The sequence below is a fragment of the Exophiala viscosa genome (genome assembly GCF_022695815.1).
Source record: "Exophiala viscosa unplaced genomic scaffold EDD37scaffold_1, whole genome shotgun sequence".
NCBI lineage: Eukaryota > Fungi > Ascomycota > Eurotiomycetes > Chaetothyriales > Herpotrichiellaceae > Exophiala > Exophiala viscosa.
Genome location: NW_026944353.1, coordinates 5,159,308 through 5,176,321, shown reverse-complemented (window position 1 = coordinate 5,176,321; position 17,014 = coordinate 5,159,308). Strand labels below are relative to the sequence as shown.

The 17,014-nt window shown below is 51.7% G+C and overlaps 8 protein-coding genes across 8 annotated transcripts; 3 read left to right on the top strand and 5 right to left on the bottom strand.

The window, feature by feature from the left end:
- Window positions 1-215: 215 nt before the first annotated feature.
- EDD37DRAFT_619589 (uncharacterized protein) lies at window positions 216-1,644 on the bottom strand. Its single transcript, XM_062815870.1, has 2 exons — window positions 1,038-1,644; window positions 216-962 (listed from the first exon to the last, which is right to left on the bottom strand). Exons 1-2 carry the CDS (start codon window positions 1,426-1,428, stop codon window positions 274-276), a joined length of 1,080 nt encoding a protein of 359 aa, XP_062676324.1. The 5' UTR covers window positions 1,429-1,644; the 3' UTR covers window positions 216-273.
- Window positions 1,645-2,428: 784 nt separating this feature from the next.
- On the bottom strand, window positions 2,429-3,637 carry EDD37DRAFT_104348 (NADH-ubiquinone oxidoreductase 19.3 kDa subunit, mitochondrial). Its single transcript, XM_062809138.1, has 3 exons — window positions 3,366-3,637; window positions 2,698-3,306; window positions 2,429-2,645 (listed from the first exon to the last, which is right to left on the bottom strand). The coding sequence occupies exons 1-3, from the start codon at window positions 3,406-3,408 to the stop codon at window positions 2,605-2,607; spliced, it is 693 nt and encodes a 230-aa protein (XP_062676323.1). The 5' UTR covers window positions 3,409-3,637; the 3' UTR covers window positions 2,429-2,604.
- Window positions 3,638-3,756: 119 nt separating this feature from the next.
- On the top strand, window positions 3,757-4,296 carry EDD37DRAFT_646150 (Sedlin; the record flags this gene model as incomplete). The annotated part of the gene is made up of 2 exons (XM_062817703.1): window positions 3,757-3,762; window positions 3,814-4,296. 2 exons carry the CDS (start codon window positions 3,757-3,759, stop codon window positions 4,294-4,296), a joined length of 489 nt encoding a protein of 162 aa, XP_062676322.1.
- Window positions 4,297-4,344: 48 nt separating this feature from the next.
- EDD37DRAFT_646149 (peroxiredoxin Q/BCP) lies at window positions 4,345-5,446 on the bottom strand (the record flags this gene model as incomplete). The annotated part of the gene is made up of 3 exons (XM_062817702.1): window positions 4,345-4,740; window positions 4,802-4,941; window positions 5,014-5,446. The coding sequence occupies 3 exons, from the start codon at window positions 5,444-5,446 to the stop codon at window positions 4,345-4,347; spliced, it is 969 nt and encodes a 322-aa protein (XP_062676321.1).
- A 2,104-nt stretch (window positions 5,447-7,550) lies between these two features.
- On the bottom strand, window positions 7,551-8,952 carry EDD37DRAFT_655903 (casein kinase I like hhp1; the record flags this gene model as incomplete). The annotated part of the gene is made up of 3 exons (XM_062818794.1): window positions 7,551-7,599; window positions 7,707-8,809; window positions 8,941-8,952. The coding sequence occupies 3 exons, from the start codon at window positions 8,950-8,952 to the stop codon at window positions 7,551-7,553; spliced, it is 1,164 nt and encodes a 387-aa protein (XP_062676320.1).
- A 1,759-nt stretch (window positions 8,953-10,711) lies between these two features.
- EDD37DRAFT_619554 (CPA1 family monovalent cation:H+ antiporter) lies at window positions 10,712-12,743 on the top strand. The gene has a single exon (XM_062815869.1). The coding sequence runs from the start codon at window positions 11,087-11,089 to the stop codon at window positions 12,527-12,529; it is 1,443 nt and encodes a 480-aa protein (XP_062676319.1). The 5' UTR covers window positions 10,712-11,086; the 3' UTR covers window positions 12,530-12,743.
- Window positions 12,744-12,746: 3 nt separating this feature from the next.
- EDD37DRAFT_104326 (esterase/lipase) lies at window positions 12,747-14,782 on the top strand. Its single transcript, XM_062809137.1, has one exon. It carries the CDS (start codon window positions 12,913-12,915, stop codon window positions 14,614-14,616), a length of 1,704 nt encoding a protein of 567 aa, XP_062676318.1. The 5' UTR covers window positions 12,747-12,912; the 3' UTR covers window positions 14,617-14,782.
- Window positions 14,675-16,302, bottom strand: EDD37DRAFT_104265 (uncharacterized protein). Its single transcript, XM_062809136.1, has one exon. The coding sequence runs from the start codon at window positions 16,172-16,174 to the stop codon at window positions 14,732-14,734; it is 1,443 nt and encodes a 480-aa protein (XP_062676317.1). The 5' UTR covers window positions 16,175-16,302; the 3' UTR covers window positions 14,675-14,731.
- Between the last annotated feature and the right edge of the window lie 712 nt (window positions 16,303-17,014).

Genomic DNA, 17,014 nt, shown 5'->3' with positions numbered 1-17,014 from the left:
AAGGTAACAGATCTATACGACAGAGGTGACCAACTTCTCCCGGCCAAGAAGTAATGCAGTGTTGTTGTGTGCGAACGGATCCGGATTGACATTGAGGAATCATGTCTATTTGAATGTGACGACCTACACAGGTCAGACAATACTACTTTTTCTGGAAATGGGCTTGCTAGCCTGACACCTGACAGCCTCGTTCCCCCTTGCTTTGCGATCAAGTACGAAAAGTGAATTTATTGCTGTATGGAGTATATAACGCAAGCTATAACAAAACATTGATTATTCAGTGAAGACTTTCCCGGATTTGATGACCTCGAAAGCCTTCAATGTATACGCCACAAGCTTCTCGCCCACACCCTCTTTCCTGTACTTCTTATAGCCTGCTTTCTCATTCTCGACTGCCTCACCACTGATTTCCACAGCATACGCTCCGCTGCCAACCTTGCCGTCGGAACCCTTTGCGACACCCACTTCGATCTCTCCACCTTTCGTCGCAGTGCTCTGCTCCGTGGCTCCTCGTGCTGGGAATCGAAGTGGAGATGCCAGGAACAAGATGCGTTCACCGGCTTCCGCAGGAGAAGTGGTGAGTAGTTTTGTGACCGGAGTGATAACGGTCCAGATCGCTTTGAACCATATTGGAACGCCTGGGTTTTTGAATGCCGGAGTCATCACTAGGCCAGGGTACACGTGCACTAGACTGAGTTTCCCAGGGTTCTGTGCTGCGAGGTACTCCATGAAGAAGGTGTGCAGGTATACAGTATGTGACCTGACATTGGTCAAGCCGCGAACTTTGATTCCGCGCAGTGATAGATCATCCAGGTGCAGGTCTCCTTCTTTGCCAGCACCGAAGACTGAGATGACATGAGCCGGAAAGTCGGAACCTCGCAGTAATGGTAGAAGGTTGACGACGAACTTCATTCGAGAATGATAGAGCAGGGAGTAACGCCACTCGATGCCTTCTTTGGTCTCTGCACGTTGACGAAACAGTCAGCTTCTGCTCCTATGGACGGGGCTGATGAGACGGTCTTGCAAACGTCACATACCTTGATATCCATCGAAGTTGAAATCACCCTGGCTCATGCACAGAATATCTATCCTGGCCTGCTCTCCTTTTGCATTCTCCTGTTCCGCTTTGGTGATCTCAGCGCAGGCTTTGTCGACATTCGTCAAGAGGGATAAGTCCGGCGACAGGACGAAATTGAACTGGCCGGCGGGACAAAGACGAGTACAGTCAGAGACAATCCGCTGAAAAGCTTCCCTCTTCCTGCCAACAATGTAGACCCGAAGCCCCTTGCCCGTGGTTCCGTGAGCAGCTGCTAAAGCACGTAGAGTGGCTTCCCCAATGCCAGCAGTAGCTCCAGCGAAGACTGCGACAATGGGTCTGCTCTGAAAGATGGCTGCATTATGAGCGTGAACGGTACGCAGTTGTACCATATTTGCAAGAGTTGAATATGGTTGCTCGAAGACGGAGTGAAGAATGGTAGATTTGATGACAGACAGGGAACAAATCTCTCAACTCACTGCTTAGGACCTACCTTTATATCTCTTCTCATGTCCGGGCACGGTTCAACATCTATGGGCAAGCTTGATACACGCAGTAACGGTTTTCAGGGGCGAAGTATTCCAGGCGCGAGCTAATGTACAAATATACGAGACGAGGTTAGCGTGTTGAACACCGACTTCCTTTGATGACCAATGATTGTCCGCTGTTGACAGCCAGAGGACCTGTGAATCCATAGATATTGGTGCAAGTAGCGCAAATGTGTCACAAGCCCATCTGTGCCATGCAGAATGGGCTAACAACGGCGAAGGCACAACAGCGTTGTCTGCATAAATGTCGTAATTGACTTCGATATTCCCCCGATCCTCCACGGAGAGTGCGGTCAATGGGCCAATATCTACGACCCGCAAGCCTGTTGCTTTCGAGCGACAACACTGTTAACGGAGGCCGAACAACTCCGAGCATGATAGACGCTCAGACAATTGAGTCGTAGTGACCATTGTGACTTGGCCAGGACCGCCGGTAGTGAATTTGCAAAAACGTCCCAAAGACCGTGGCGACAGGCGAGAGTCTGACATACAGGTATCACATTGTCTACGTACCACGCGAGATGCACATGACACGAATAGATGAATCGGTCTGAAACCGTATACTGGTCTGAGGCGAGCCCTCATTGAAGAGAGCCGCATCGCAAACGGAGAGGGATGAACAATTGTTCGAGCGGTCAACCGAATTAAATCAGTGTGCTCACAAGACATGTAAATGGGTTGGTATATCGTACGTATGCCGAGCGCTGCACCAATATAACATGGGTTGGACTTGTTCCAAGTTTCGGAACTCGAGTGAGTTTCTGGATAACCTCGATCTCTGTGGCGGATGCATAGGAGGCGGTCTTCCTCCGCAAGAAGAGCAGCGTTATGATCCCGTCAAAGGAACGTCTGATGCCACGGACTGCCACAGCGAAGACCATTCTGAACCATATCCATGGTCGCTTCTGTACAGCTGGAGCTTTACTTCAGCATTGGCAGGTTTCAAAAAGTCCTGCCCGACTAACGCCACGCCATCTCCAAAAATGATATGTTTGTCATGATGTTATGCCATCTTCTGGCTTACTTCCTATACCACAGCCTCGTGATTCTTGTATGTCGCACTGGAAAATGTGGGTTAGCGGATACACCATGGAGTTTGAGCATATAACATACTCTTCTTCTGCAGCTGGAAGATGCCATACATCAGCGCCTCACTGGTCGGAGGGCAACCGGGCACGTAGATATCGACGGGCACAATTCGATCGCAACCTCTCACGACACTGTAGCTGTAGTGATAATAGCCGCCACCATTGGCACAGCTTCCCATACTGATGACCCATCTGGGATCGGGCATCTGATCGTAGACTTGTCTCAGAGCAGGAGCCATCTTGTTCGTAAGTGTACCCGCCACAATCATCACATCACTTTGTCGAGGAGACGCTCGGAAAATGATACCCAACCGATCCTGATCGTACCGTGGTGTCGAAAGATGCATCATTTCGACGGCGCAGCAGGCGAGACCGAATGTCAGCGGCCACAGTGAACTTTGTCGTGCCCAGTTGGCGATCTGATCGAATGTTGTGAGGGCAAATTGCATGGCACCTTTCTTCTGCTCTTGCGATGGGAGGGGCACTTCGCGACGGATGCCGCCCGTGACGGGTAGCCGTGAAGAATCGCTGGACGTCGTAGCCGGTGTGACTGATGTTGCAGACTTCTTAGATGAGGAGGATATCGACATTGCGGGCGCGGCGCGGACGACCGAGAAAGGAACCATCGTTGTAGCTGCGACCATTGTCAATCAACCGCACTCCATGTTGTGGCGATTAAGCTTCATTTCTTACCTCGCAGGGCCCGCGGAGCCACAGTTCTCGATAAAGACATCATCTTGCCGGAAGGGTAATGTCGATGATGGGAGAGAGGAGATATGGACGTGAGAGAGATGTTGAAGGATGCGTCGAAGCAGAGGCGAAACCCGAAGCAAAGATAGAAAGGATGGTCTGGTCTATGATGTGCACTTGCTGCCGACTCCACAGACAAATCCCTTTACAAGCTTCTTCATTGGCTGCTCAATCACCCGACGATTCTCCTTGAGTCCCTGCGAACTTCCACCCAGGGATAGTGAGTCTGGGGAAATGATACGAAGACCATCCTCCACAATGGGAATGAGAAATGTGTAGCTAATGGCACTCAATTCTACGCCGGCCATTGCTTGCATTGGTATCATTGGCAAACATGCAAGTCATCGAATCGGACCAGACATTCGCACACAGTCAATACTAACAAGTGTAGGATAACCCTCTGCACATCTCCCTCTTCCCACCACACGAAGATGAAGACCTGGACATGCAATTCCTCCTGAATTCCTGCCTAGACATATTCGACATTCGCGCAAAGACGAAAACACTCGATCAAGACCTGGGTCTCCTTCAAGCCATCGACGAACGACTTGCGGCCTACGGCTGGCTGACCAACACTGGGATCAAGTTCATTATCGTTGTGGACATGATGGGCCGACCTCCAGCTCCAGACCAGGACAAGAGGAGATTCCCAGCAGCCGTGGGACTACGCGATGCCGAGATGAAGCCTGCTTTTCGCGCTGTCCAGACTGCATACATTCAACTCATGTTGAATCCTTTCTATATGCCTGACGACCGAACTCCCCTACAAATTGCCAACTACGGAGGCAAGAACCCCGAGATAACGAGCAAGAAGTTCATCAATGAGCTTCAGAGGATAGGCAAGGCATGGGCACCAGGGTTACCGAACATATGAGCAAGAACATTCTAGTGAGCTTTTCCGTCATGCTATGGAAGACACATATCAAGCTTTGAGACCCTCTGTCGGCTTGTCGAGCGTCGCAGCGGTCTCTCCAACCTCTGCCGCAGTCGTTGCAGCTTCCTGCTCAGCGTTCGAGGGGGTGCTGATCAAGGGCACCTCATCCATCTTCGTATCTGGATCAGCCAACTTGGCCGCCTCCTCAGTAGCAACAGGGTCGTCAGCTGGTGGTGCCGCCACGGCTGCTGGAGCACCAGTCTCAGTCATGCCCTGAGTCTTGACATACTCGAGTACAGCCTCCACGGTCTTTGCAGGACCCGTCTGTTCCCAGACCTTAACAATACCCTGTTTGTCGATGACGACCACACCACGGGCGGTCGATTTGCCAGGACCAGGCTTCTTCATACCGATGGCGGTGGTCAATGTGGCATTTGGGTCACACTGTATATCTCGGGGTCAGAACGAGAAGGTCGATACTCGAATTGTGAACATCACAACCTACCAGAAGTGGATACTGGAGCTTCTGCTTTGTGACAAAAGTAGTGTTTGCCTTAGGGCTATCAGTGCTCAGTCCATAGATGGATAGAGACGCGCCAGTGATGGGAGCGTAATTGTCTCGGAAAAGGCATGCTTGTGTCGTGCCTACGCATCACCTTAGGTGTCAGCACTGCATGACAAACCTGCACCAAGACCATCAGGGGAAGAATGACTTACAACCCGGTGTACTTGCTTTGGGGTATGTGAAAAGCACGACACCCGCAAAGCTCTGATCGATCAACTCTTTCAAAGTGACGTCCTTGCCATCATTCGTCTGCACTGTGCCACCAAACCCGTCGAGTTGTAGTGACTCGCCAACCGCGATCTTGCCACTGCCAGCAGCACTGCCATTCGCCTTGGTCACGGCGATGTCAGGCACAGAAACAGCAGCTGCCGAGGTTGTGGTCTCTGAACTGGGTACCTCGGATTGTGTAGTCGGCTCATCAACAGGAGCAGTAGTGCTGGTTCCATTTTGTTCAGACTTTCCCGTCACGACTGCTTTGGCCTTGTCGGCGAGTTTCTTGACGGTGCTGCTACTACCCCGTTTTGCAGCTGGCTGAGGGGTGGCCGTCTCCTTTGGAGGTGGGCGTTTGCGTAGCTCGACAGGCATCTTGGGAGTGACTCGCGCCTTGCGTCAAGCACGATCAGTAGTCGTGTATGCTAAGACTTTTGGCAGTCCTATTGATGGTTCCTCGTTTGGATATATCTAAGTCTCGGCAGGTCAGCGCGTACTCCTGTAGTCTGCGTCCAGCAAGAAGCAGCGCGCAATGGGATCGAGTCTTCTAGACGTCGTGAACAGTGCTGTCCCCCACAGTTGTCGTGTTGTGTGTTGACCTGTTCTCAGTCAGTACTTTGGATGCCATAAAGCTAGTAACTGTGGGGGCTGGGAGAAGGCTGGTAGGCTATCGACCCAGTACCCCAAGGCAGGTACTGTGCATGTACCACAAGCAGCGCTCCATGGCCTTATACCGCAAAAGAAGCAAGTTGAACCTGAACTGAATCAACGAGGATGCCTTACCTGTCCACATACAATTGCATGAGCTGTCCCAATGGGACGAGGGGACCGATTCCGGGGCTACAAGTACCCTTACGAATTTCTCCACGACTACAGCTTGGGGGCGATCCAGGAGGTGAATAAGAACTCGAACTTACCAAGTAGAACAAGCAGGAAGTCAATGCCAGTCGTCTGCGTTCGCCTGCGAACAACAGAGTAAGCTTGATTGGTTGACAGAAGAGTATAGGTATGCATACAGTGTACCTTGTGCCCGCCCTTCACGTATTTCGCGCGCCCTAAAAAAGATTGTAATTCCGACCTTGGATTACTGGTACAAAGCAGTGAGATCGTGGCATATGTTGAGGATGGATGAAGTGAGGTTCGCCGGCACGGGGTTGAGCAGATGCAGCGTACGCCGTTAGTTGGCACGATCAGCGTGAACCGCACTAACTTGGTCAAACGTGCGCGGCCGCCCAAGGCCGAAATGTTTGCTAAGCGAAGGTAAATGACTGACTACTTGGTACGAGGACTGTACAAGAGTGGGAGAGGGATGGCAGATCGCGATTTGACGGCCCTTAGACCACAGCGCCTATTCCTACAACAATCTGGCTTACCGTCTCATTCTATTTCGTTTCTGGTAGGTCTGAGATCAATCCTGGTACAATTGCTATAATCCCCTGAACCAGCCTGCCACCACAGTAGGCTCGGCCTCATCGAAATACGAATTGGGTAGAGTATACCACTCGATGTTGGAAGTCTCACAAAGTTGCGCAGAGAGGACGGTGACAGATATCACACTGCATCAGTGGCACATGTAGATTGCCCCGCCATACGCTGTACATATTAAGAATTCCATCGCTGATTAATCTCCAAGCATCCAGGCATGAAAAGTCAGCACCATGATAAACATCATACGGGCAGAGTCAGAGATCGAGACACCAGGTTTTTGAGCACATTGGTATGATTTTCAGACTAGCTATGCGAGTCAAGACGACTCTTCTGCCTTGTCTTTAAAGTAATTATGCTGCTTCGTCAAAGCACATGAGTAAGGTAAGCTGGTCATAAGTCCTCTCCAGAAGCGACCCCTTACAGATCCTTCGCCATCTACCTCTCGTCTTCTGCCTCCTCGAAGACTGGACCCTGGCCTCCCAGATGTGGTCGTCATTGCCATGGCATTGTTCGGTCCCAGCCTCGTGCGGCAATCTCATTCTTCCTCTCTGTCGTGAACCAGTACTGTTGATGTTTGCATATTCTGAAGCCAATCGAAACTTAGGAAAAGGTGCTAAGTGTATGGGGGAAGGTCGGTGGTGAATTTCGGAATGAGCGAAAAGGTCAAGTTGGCCTTTTGCGGATAAGCAGGTTAACACTGGGAGATCCCCTGTGCATATTCTGCGTGAACGGGCAGCAACTGATGATGCCGTGCTGTCGTATGTCGCTAAACTTTGTTGAAATCTGATGTCGCATGCGCAAGGTCGCTCTTTGTGAAGAGTCGACGGATGCCATAAGTCGTTCGTCATCGTACACATATTGCATGTCGAGTTGAGCTGCAAGATCATTCAGATACCAGTTTGCGTGTCATATCGTTCCTTTACGGATTTGCCATGTGCTAGAGCAAACCCCGCGCCGGATCCGACATACCCATTGTTGTGTGGAAGACAGAGTCTTCAAAATTTGGATGAAAGGAAGTTCGGTGTCAAGAACACCAAGCCATCGTTCCGTTTCAACGATAATCGCTGTTGCCATTGGTTACCCTTGTACCGGAACGAAGCCTATCGTCGAAGACTAGAATTAGTCAGATGTCATTGTAAACCTCCACGCAAGACGAGCAAAACGCAGAGGAGATCCCTTACACGGAACCGAAGGTTTCAGTACTCACATCCTGTCGCTTCCTCCCTGGTCGTTGCCGCTGGTGCCGCGCTCCATGACCTTGCGTCGAGTGCTGGAGATGGCTCCTGGCTTGCCTTGGGTCAAACCGGTCTGAGGGGTAGGAACTCCGGTGGCAGCTGCGGTGCCGGTATGGCCACGTCGTGGTTTGTCCTCGTCCTCTTGGGTTGGCTGATTTCCGGCTGCTTGAGCAATGGCCTGAGCGTTCTTCTGATACTTGTAGACGGTCCAGTCGAAAACGTAGTCGTATTGGAAAGATTCTCGAACAAACAGGTCGCGGAAGATCTTGCGGAGATAGGAGTAATCCGGCTTGTCGTCGAAACGAAGCGAACGGGTGTAGTTGAGGTAGATGGCGAACTCATTGGGGAAGCCGCGGCAAAGGACTTCAGTGGGAGTTGTCATCTTCTTCTCCATGATACGATCGTACTTCTGCTTCTTGGTGGCAGCCTTCAGTCCCTGCCAGGGAAGAGAGCCACGGCAGAAATAGAGCATCACATAGCCCAAAGATTCCATGTCGTCACGTCGAGATTGTTCCACACCCAAGTGAGTGTTAATCGAGGCGTATCGAGCCGTTCCGGTCAAGTTCTTGTTCTCACGGTATGGAATGTGAAAATGGGTCTTGGGGTCGCGATACTTCTTGGCCAGACCAAAATCAATAACGTTGACCTGGTTGCCTCTCTTGCCAATGCCCATGAGGAAGTTGTCAGGCTTAATATCACGGTGGATGAAGGATTTGGCGTGGATGTACTCGATGCGGGAAATGAGCTGATCGGCGAGAAGGAGGACGGTCTTGAGAGAGAACTTCCGGTTGCAGAAGTTGAAAAGGTCTTCCAAACTGGGACCGAGAAGGTCAAGGACCATGGCGTTGTAGTCACATTCTGTGCCGAACCAGCGGACGAAAGGGATCCCGACTCCACCAGCAAGGGACTTGTAGACACGGGCTTCGTACTCGAGTTGAGGGTGTTTGGCCTTGACAGACTCAAGCTTAATGGCAATCTCTTCGCCAGAGATGATGTTGGTGCCCAAGTAGATGTCTCCGAAACTGCCGCTACCAATCTTTCGTCCAATGCGGTATTTGTTACCTACACGCAAATCCTGCAGACACCAAAATCAGTACATTGTCGTGATTGACCTCCAATAAGATGACTGAGAGGGGGCCTTGTGGCAGTCCAACTCTTCGATAACAGCTGGCTCTGAAGCCCAGAATCCTCCGGCTTGACACGTACCATAGTCGTCATCTTGATAGGATGGAGGCTGCAGAGCAGCAGAGGTGTTCGACGATGTTAGGGATGATCGTTGGGAAGGGTAAAAAGAGGATCGATGTTGGTGAGGTGAACGGGTGAGGCTAGGTCAATCTCAGCCTGTTTGCAGTTAGATGTTAGTGAATGATCTTGATTTGAGGGAAAGAACGACGTGCAGGTGAAGAAACAAAGTTCAATGCCTGATTGCAAGCTTCGTCAGAAGCAGACAACAGCTTTGAAGCTGGTGGTAAGGATAGAATGAAGAGGGAAGGATGGAGAAGTGAGGACCAACAGGGCGCAGTTGAGGTTTCAACGACAAACCGGTGTGGGCTGGGGGCTTGACAAGTGTCGGGGCAGCGGGCAGAGCGGTAACAATCGAGATGCGAAGATGACTAACCTGGTGCAGGATAAGACGTGACAAAGGGCCGACTTTCGTACGGCTCGGTGACAAGTGAGTCGATACTCACGAGCCTTCAAGCTGATAACGAGACCGGGAAAGGTGTTGTAGAGGGGGATCGAGAGAAAGGAAGAAGAATGGAGAGTGTGTGTGAGAGGGAGAGTAAGGCAAGAATTGGGGGAAGAGTGTGATCAGATTGATGATTGCAAGGGCCTCTCGGTGGGCGATGGGTTTGCAGTCACGCAGTGAAAAAGGGAGTTCCGGGTGCCACTTTCGCTTCTGCCGCAGAGACACCGACCGCCCTGTGAATTGATTATTGCAGGCACTGTAATTAAGTTAAGTTAACTGCACTGCAACTGCAACTGCAAACTGCTGGCCACCACCACTGGCACATCGCCTCTTTCGTACCTCTCTCTCTTGGCTTCCACATTTCAGACTTCTCATCATCTTCATCTCAGGCTTATTGCAACACTACCTACTGCAGGCCGTTTGCCTTTCTGCAGCCTCAGCGAACCACCTCATCAGCAAACAGCGACTCCGCAAGTTGGACACGGATCCCGAGGTCCAGTATTATGCTATCTACGATCGCATAGGCCTGGCCTTTTGTGACGGGCCCTCAACACCCCCTTGTCCCTCTTCGAAACCGTTGGCAAGACTCCACAGCTCACCGTCCCGTCATTCTCTCGTTCTGTTCTTCCCATCGGCTCATTTGCTGTTGGAGGTTATTATGGAATGCTTCATCAGTTGGGCAGCATTTCCTATTGCAACAAAAATTCCCTCTTCGTGACCTTCATTGGTGCATTTTGGGGAGATTTACAACGGCCCAATCGAGCAAATGATCATGAGTGTTTCAATCATATGGACCGTGTCACAAAAATCCAATGATCAGCCTGAGAGCACACCATAGTTCACTTGATGTCTTGTGATCGTTTCATCCGACATCTTATCGAAGGTTCGATTGATTCCCTGGAATACAGCCTCGCAAAACCTCGATCTGCTTGAGCATAACATGCGTCTGCGTTTCGTCACAATGGCCAATCGTCCCGATTTGTAACTGTCAAAGGACGCGCATACGATAACCGTCTCTTCCGGTGGCCTCTTCGTAGCGCCCGAAGAACAGTCCAGAGCCTGACATTTTGGAAGCACTCTCGTCGATCAAGGTTGACGTTATCTACGGTATCCATCACTGGTTCCAGGCTTTCTAGGCAGTGATACTACGAGTACTTAGAGATAGTACGAGGTAATCAAGCCGTAGCCAAGCCTAGCTAACCCCGCAATGAACATCTTGGTATTCCACATGAATCCGAGGAGTGCATAACTTAGTAGTAGTGGTAGATTCATTGACTTGTTGATGATATCAAAGCATGTTTTGTATAGAGATGGTAGGTTGGCACAATCAGATGTTGTTCACCTACCCAATATGGCACGGCAATGGCGAGCACCAAACTTGAACCCAAGAGGGTCACGCACTTCGAAATCCTGCCGTTGGCCTACCAACTATTGGCGGTTCATGGCCGTCATAGGCCGCACTCCAGAGGCCGGTTAAACCTCTCAAGGTGATTTCATTACATTCCCGGCACCGTTATACAACTGTCAAACCAGCACTGAAAATTTCAACTGACAAAGGATACATTTCTCGAACCGTTTCTCATACAAGTTAATCGTGCTTCGAGCACTTCAGGGTGCTTCAGAAGAACATGAGATTCAATCAGATCTCTCAAAGTTGACAACATCATGGCGTGGCCTGAAATCGAGCCCAGCACGTCGCATTTGGCCTACCTGGTTCTCTCGCTGTTCCTCATCTTGTATGCATTGTTCTCGGATTTGATTCGCAACCGAGCACATTTCTCAGAGCCTCCTCTTGCGACTCTGGTTGGCATGCTGTTTGGCCCTCGAGGAGTCAGGGTTGTCGATCCAAGCGAAACATGGGGTTGGGAAGACAACATTACCCAGGAACTCACCCGCATTATTACCGGCGTCCAGTGCTTCGCAGTCGGCATTGAGCTTCCTGCTCGGTATGTGAAGCGTCATTGGCGCAGCATCAGTCTCCTCTTGGGTCCCAACATGATAGCGGGCTGGATGATCTCGGCGCTTGCAGTGCGCTTCATCCTCAACACAGCGTGGACCACAGCCTTCATTGTCGCTGCTTGCTTGACTCCAACAGACCCAGTCCTTTCCGCCAGCGTAATCGCCGAAGCAAAGTTCTCTCAGAGGATACCCCAACGAATCCGCCACCTACTCGCAGCAGAGTCTGGCTGCAACGATGGCACAGCATTTCCCTTCCTCTACGCTGCCTTGTATGCTGCCATGGCGTCTTCTGCGGCACAAGGAGTTCGCCATTGGGTGACAGATCTACTGTTGTGGCAGTGCGTGGTCGGCATTGTCATCGGTGTGGCTATCGGGTATGTTGCAAACAGGCTGCTACGTTTCAGCGAGTCCCGCGGCTATGTCCAGGAATCGACGTTGTTCGTCTTCTACTTTCTGCTGGCCATATTCTGCGTCGGCGTGGGAAGTACACTAGGGCTGGACGATTTTCTAGTCTGCTTCACCGCTGGCGCGACATTCTGTTGGGATGGCTGGTTCTCAACAAGAACAGCAAAAATGAAACTTCCAAGCATTCTGGATCTGATGCTCAACTCCACCATGTTTGTCTACTTTGGCTCTATCATACCCTGGCGAATGTACAAGGACAACCTATCTCCAGGCCGGCTGATCCTGTGTGTGCTGGTCATTCTTCTACTCAGGCGGCTGCCAGCAATCGTGATACTCAAGAGACTGATACCCGACATAAGAACGTACCATGAGGCTCTCTTTGTTGGGCATTTTGGGCCTATGGGTGTCGGGGCTCTCTTTCTCGCCATCGAAGCAAGGGCCAGACTCGAGACGGGGAGCTCAGAACCACTTCTTCATCCTCCCAAAGAGTCGCCTCATAAAGAAGCCCTTGAAACAGTATGGCCCGTGGTCTGTTTTGTGGTCCTCTGTTCGATTATGGTGCATGGCTTCTCACCCTTGGTCATGAGTATGGTCAGCCACTTTTCACGGGAGCCAAAGGAAAGGGCGCCGCTACTGGCTGGAGAAGAAGATAGACTGTACGGAATGGCGTCGCACGAGGACGAGATTCCTGACGACGAGGAAGAACGGCAAGAGCAAGAGGAGAACTCGCCTGAAGAAATGTAGATATTCCAGGGTCAGCAAGGCCAATCGTAAAGGTTTCCGCCCGTCCAAACGCTGTTATTAGTTGCTTCTTCATGAACAGGGGGATCTTCCAGTACTTTCGTAGATCGTGTGCCTCGTCCTCGGCATGTTGGGCGGAAGGTGTCCGCCCCGCCGGGCGAAGATGTATTCCCGACGGACATGTACGATTGATATCTCTTTCTCCTCTTTACTATTCCGACAATGAAGAGAAGATGTCGATATTGATTTTACCCCATAAAGAGGTTGATATAAGGCATAAAAATCATTGTTCGATCAGGTGCATATCCTATCACCTGACGTGCTCATAACTTCGATGAGCTGAAGCCCTCTCGAACATCCGGAGTCTAGCAGAGTATAACATCGAGATGCGGGCCACAGAATCAACGAGCCATCCATATGTCCTCAACACCTCCCGGGGCAGCCTGAAGGGCGTCGAACATCGAACACCTTCCGGCCAATCTGTTGTCTATCGTTTCGCCAACGTCCCTTATGCACTCCCACCCGTAGGCTCTCGACGATGGCGGCGTCCAGTCCCATTGCCGACGGACTTCACCTTCAACAATGCCTCGGGTCAACCAGGCGACTACACCGCGTTCGGCCCAATATGCCCTCAACCGCACTATAACCATGGACTGGCAATGATCGAAAACCCCGAAGCTGCACCGCCAATTGACAACACCCAAGACGAAGACTGTCTGTATCTCAACATCTGGGTTCCCGCAGCGCCTGCTCCAGAGGGAGGATGGCCCGTCCAGTTTCAGATCCACGGAGGATGGCTCCAAGTTGGCAACGCCATGCAAGACCACCAACACGACCCGTTCGACTTGATCAAAGACACAACCCCCAGAGTTATCGTCTCGCCGACTTATCGACTAAACCTCTTCGGCTTCCTGGCCGGCGAAGAACTCGCCTCTCTGCACGAGGAGTCTGCACCCTCGAATTTTGGTCTGTGGGATCAGCGATGCGCATTGGAATGGACGGCCAAGCACATCAGCCTATTCCAAGGCAATCCCGACAACATCACTGTTGGCGGCCTTTCGGCTGGCGCCAATTCGACTTTCTTCCAGCTCAACTATGACACCTTGCTGCCTGCCTCTCAGCAACTCGTCAAGCGAGTATATCTCTGGTCTAATGCCGTTGCAATCCAGCCGAACAAGACCACAGCCCCAATCTTGACCTCGCAATTCAACGAGCTATGTACGGTTCTCGACATACCCTCCTCCTTGACTCCAGCCGAGAAATTGTCCCGTCTGCGCGCCATTCCTTACAAAGACCTTGTCGTAGCGAACACCAAGATGAAGATGCACACTTTCCGCTCGAGTACCGACAATGACTTCATCCTTCCGACATTCCTGTCCTCTCTACACAGCGGATCATTCACCACGCGCCTTGCCCAAAGCGGCATATCCGTCCTTCTCGGCGAAGTCAGCGACGAAAAGGAATTGTACAAGCTGGTCAATCCTCCATCCGACTACTCAGGGCTCCTCCTGCAATTGGCCAACTACTACCCCAAGCCTGTGCTCGAGGCGCTGCTGAAAGTGTACGATCTACCGCCGCAAGATTCGACCGACACAAAGGCCTGGGCGGAAGTGTTCAGCCAGATGGTCGCAGACAACCAGGTGCATTGCTCGTTACGTGGACTGGCCCATATCCTGCTCAACCCACCGTCGCACCCCGGCGTGACTGCGCTCCCGCAGAATCGCGTACATCGATATCGCATCGCCTGGCGTGCCAAAGCTCTGGACAATTGGGTTAAGCCTGAAGTCGGGGTGTGCCATGGCGGCGACATGCCCGTGTGGTGGGCCTCGGCGTGGCGCGCGGATTTCTTGGAAGCGGACAAAGATGCAGCGAAAAAGTTCCTCGAGCCGTTCGGCCAATTTCTGCATGGCGAGGAAGTGCAGTGGGGATGTACAGGCGAAGACCGAGTGCGGCTACTCGACAAGGATGGAGTGGTCAAGGAAAACACAAAGGACGGACTGTGGGAGCGAGGCATGCAGGTCTTCAACGCGGTGTGGGAGGCACAGAAGAACACTGTTGATAAGGACACTTCGCTGGATAGTCGCTTGTGAGTTGGGCTGGTAGGCCCGACGTATATATTGACACAGCCTTATCTTGCGATTCTGGAACAGTCAAATAGATATGAGGTAAAAGTCTATAAGTGCTGACGGTGCAAGAATGAGCAACTCAGTCGCGGCGCACAGGCGGTCCATACGACTGCCCATACGTATTCTGCGTGCCGTGCATCGGCTGTTGCATAGGTGGACTCGACCATGGTTGCTGCAACTGCTGCGGTTGGTGCATTGGTTGCTGTCCCATCCACTGCTGTGACTGCTGTGGCATGAATGTGCCATCGCCAGCCACAATCCTGATAGGCATGCCGGTACCCTCATCACTCTTGACATGCCACTTGAGTTCTTCGCCACATATGTCCAAGTCGACGCGCCAGTCAACCATGTACATTCTCACAATGTTCTGGCAACTGAAGTTGGGCACCAAATCCAAGTCTCCGATGTGCTTGTGTTGCAGGATCTGCGCCATTGTGATGCCCAATTCACGACCAAGGTCACACCACGACCCGTTCGCTGGAAGCTCGAGCCTCTCTTTGCCTGGTACATGCTTCATCTTCTCGTCGTAGACATCAATGGTGTATGTGGCAGTCGTATCATGAACGTCGCGGTACCAACTGATAGGCTTGGCTGTGCGACCTCGAGTGGCCGATGTGAGTCGTACAGCAAAGCGCTTGAGGTAGACTCGTGGCGTGAGAATCTGGTCGTCTCTATATGTTGACTTGCTGAGATGCTCCGGATCGACAATCGCAGGAATGCGGCTTAGGTTCAAGCTCAATGGCAGGACGTCGGCAGGAGAGCGGCCAAGGTAGAGCGTGTCTGGCACTGAGAAAGCGAGACGAAACGACGCTATTGGGAGACCCGACTTGTGAAATAGGCTGTGTGTCTTCTCACGAAGACTGAGGTGTCCGTCTGCGTGTTCAGGCAACAGGCGTAGAGTCTGCACGCTGGCTTCGTATGTACGGTTGTCGAAGCCAGCGGGGTTAAGACCATTCTGATACGGCCTCACATTTTTCACGAGGATCTCTACGTCTTCCTCCTTTTTGGAGCGGAAGTGGAACTTGCCATCATCCTTGCGTATCTCTGCCTGCAGCTTGTAGCTGATGCTGGTCTCGAGGTCGATCTGGATATCTGGTGATTCAGTATGATAGAAAGTGTCCGGGATAGGACACCGGTTCGGCCCAAAGGTCGGCTGCCATGGTGCTTCTTCGGGGAAGACGTCGGCGTCATGCTCCTTGAGCAGGGACTCAGGCACCTGGTCTGTCCATTCAGGTATCTGAATTTGAAACGGGTAAGAGCCGTCTGGGCTTTGCTGGAGGTTGAAGGAGTGCCGGAACATCAGCGCCTTTGAATCAAACCATCGATAGTCTGTGTGGGAGCCAGGTTCTCCGACATTGTGTTCCCGCTCGCGTTCGCTGATATGGACCTTGCTGCGTCCTGAAAAATGGATGGCCACCGGGTAGTGGGCTGAGTGATCAGAGACCTCAACGCGACCCGATATCCACGCACCTCGTGGGTAAGGGGTTTTAGCAGGCCTATCCAACTGGATCTTGAGCGACATGACCGAATGCGAAAGAAAGCGATCTGCATTGCGGGAAACAGAAAAGGGACAGGGCGGCAGCTCTTTTACCTCTGAGGACTATGTTCTCATACTCAGCATTCTTCGTATTCCAGCAATCAGCTTGAGAGAACTCCGAATCCTTTTGCGGGATGATACAAGGGGGCCTGAAGTTCAATTGGGCATGAGCGTCGCGTTCAAGATTCAGAAGGGGCTGCTTCGCCTTCGCCTCTGGTCCTCAATCCGCATCAGGGAAACATGCCAGCAATAGATTTCGCGGTCAATGTTCAGCTGCATGGGGCTGTTCGACGGGACCCATCCCTCTACAGCTGGAGCTACAGCCCAGGGAAGTACGCACCATGTCAACTCGACAAAACGTTCAGGCGAGAAGTTTTAGAGAGGTTGCCAGGTTTGGTGTCAGCAGCAACGAGACTCTAAGTAGTACTGTAACTTAAGGTGGAAGGCTGGGGACGGAGGATCACTCTGAGTAATGTTGACTCCACAAGGACGCGGTGCGCGTGAACCACGTCAGAAGTTTGAAGAAACAAATACCACAGTATGAATATTCCCATCACCACCATTTCCATGACCTACATCCTACGCTGCATACAAGTTGCCGGCTTCCACCACGAAGTCGTCTGCAACCAGGCGGATTTGGCGTTGGCTGGCTTGAAAAGATCGGAGCAAAGATGTCTAGCAGGCTCCCATTTGCTGCCTCTCTTGTTTTTTACGCGGCTACTTTTCGTCTCAAAGGCAGGTCTGGACACCAGGTAGAATGGGTTTCCAGTCCGACAGGGGTCAAGAACGTGTTTGAGCCAGGATTTGTATGCCTTCGGTTCCATT

Coding starts and splice junctions, on each gene's coding strand:
- EDD37DRAFT_619589 (XM_062815870.1), bottom strand. CDS start 1,428: ATGGTACAACTGCGTACCGTTCACGCTCATAATGCAGCCATCTTTCAG. Junction 963..1,037: donor CAACTTCGATGGATATCAAG/GTATGTGACGTT, acceptor GTCAACGTGCAG/AGACCAAAGAAGGCATCGAG.
- EDD37DRAFT_104348 (XM_062809138.1), bottom strand. CDS start 3,408: ATGATGTCTTTATCGAGAACTGTGGCTCCGCGGGCCCTGCGAG. Junction 3,307..3,365: donor GGCTCCGCGGGCCCTGCGAG/GTAAGAAATGAA, acceptor CAATGGTCGCAG/CTACAACGATGGTTCCTTTC. Junction 2,646..2,697: donor CTTCCAGCTGCAGAAGAAGA/GTATGTTATATG, acceptor CACATTTTCCAG/TGCGACATACAAGAATCACG.
- EDD37DRAFT_619554 (XM_062815869.1), top strand. CDS start 11,087: ATGGCGTGGCCTGAAATCGAGCCCAGCACGTCGCATTTGGCCTACCTG.
- EDD37DRAFT_104326 (XM_062809137.1), top strand. CDS start 12,913: ATGCGGGCCACAGAATCAACGAGCCATCCATATGTCCTCAACACCTCC.
- EDD37DRAFT_104265 (XM_062809136.1), bottom strand. CDS start 16,174: ATGTCGCTCAAGATCCAGTTGGATAGGCCTGCTAAAACCCCTTACCCA.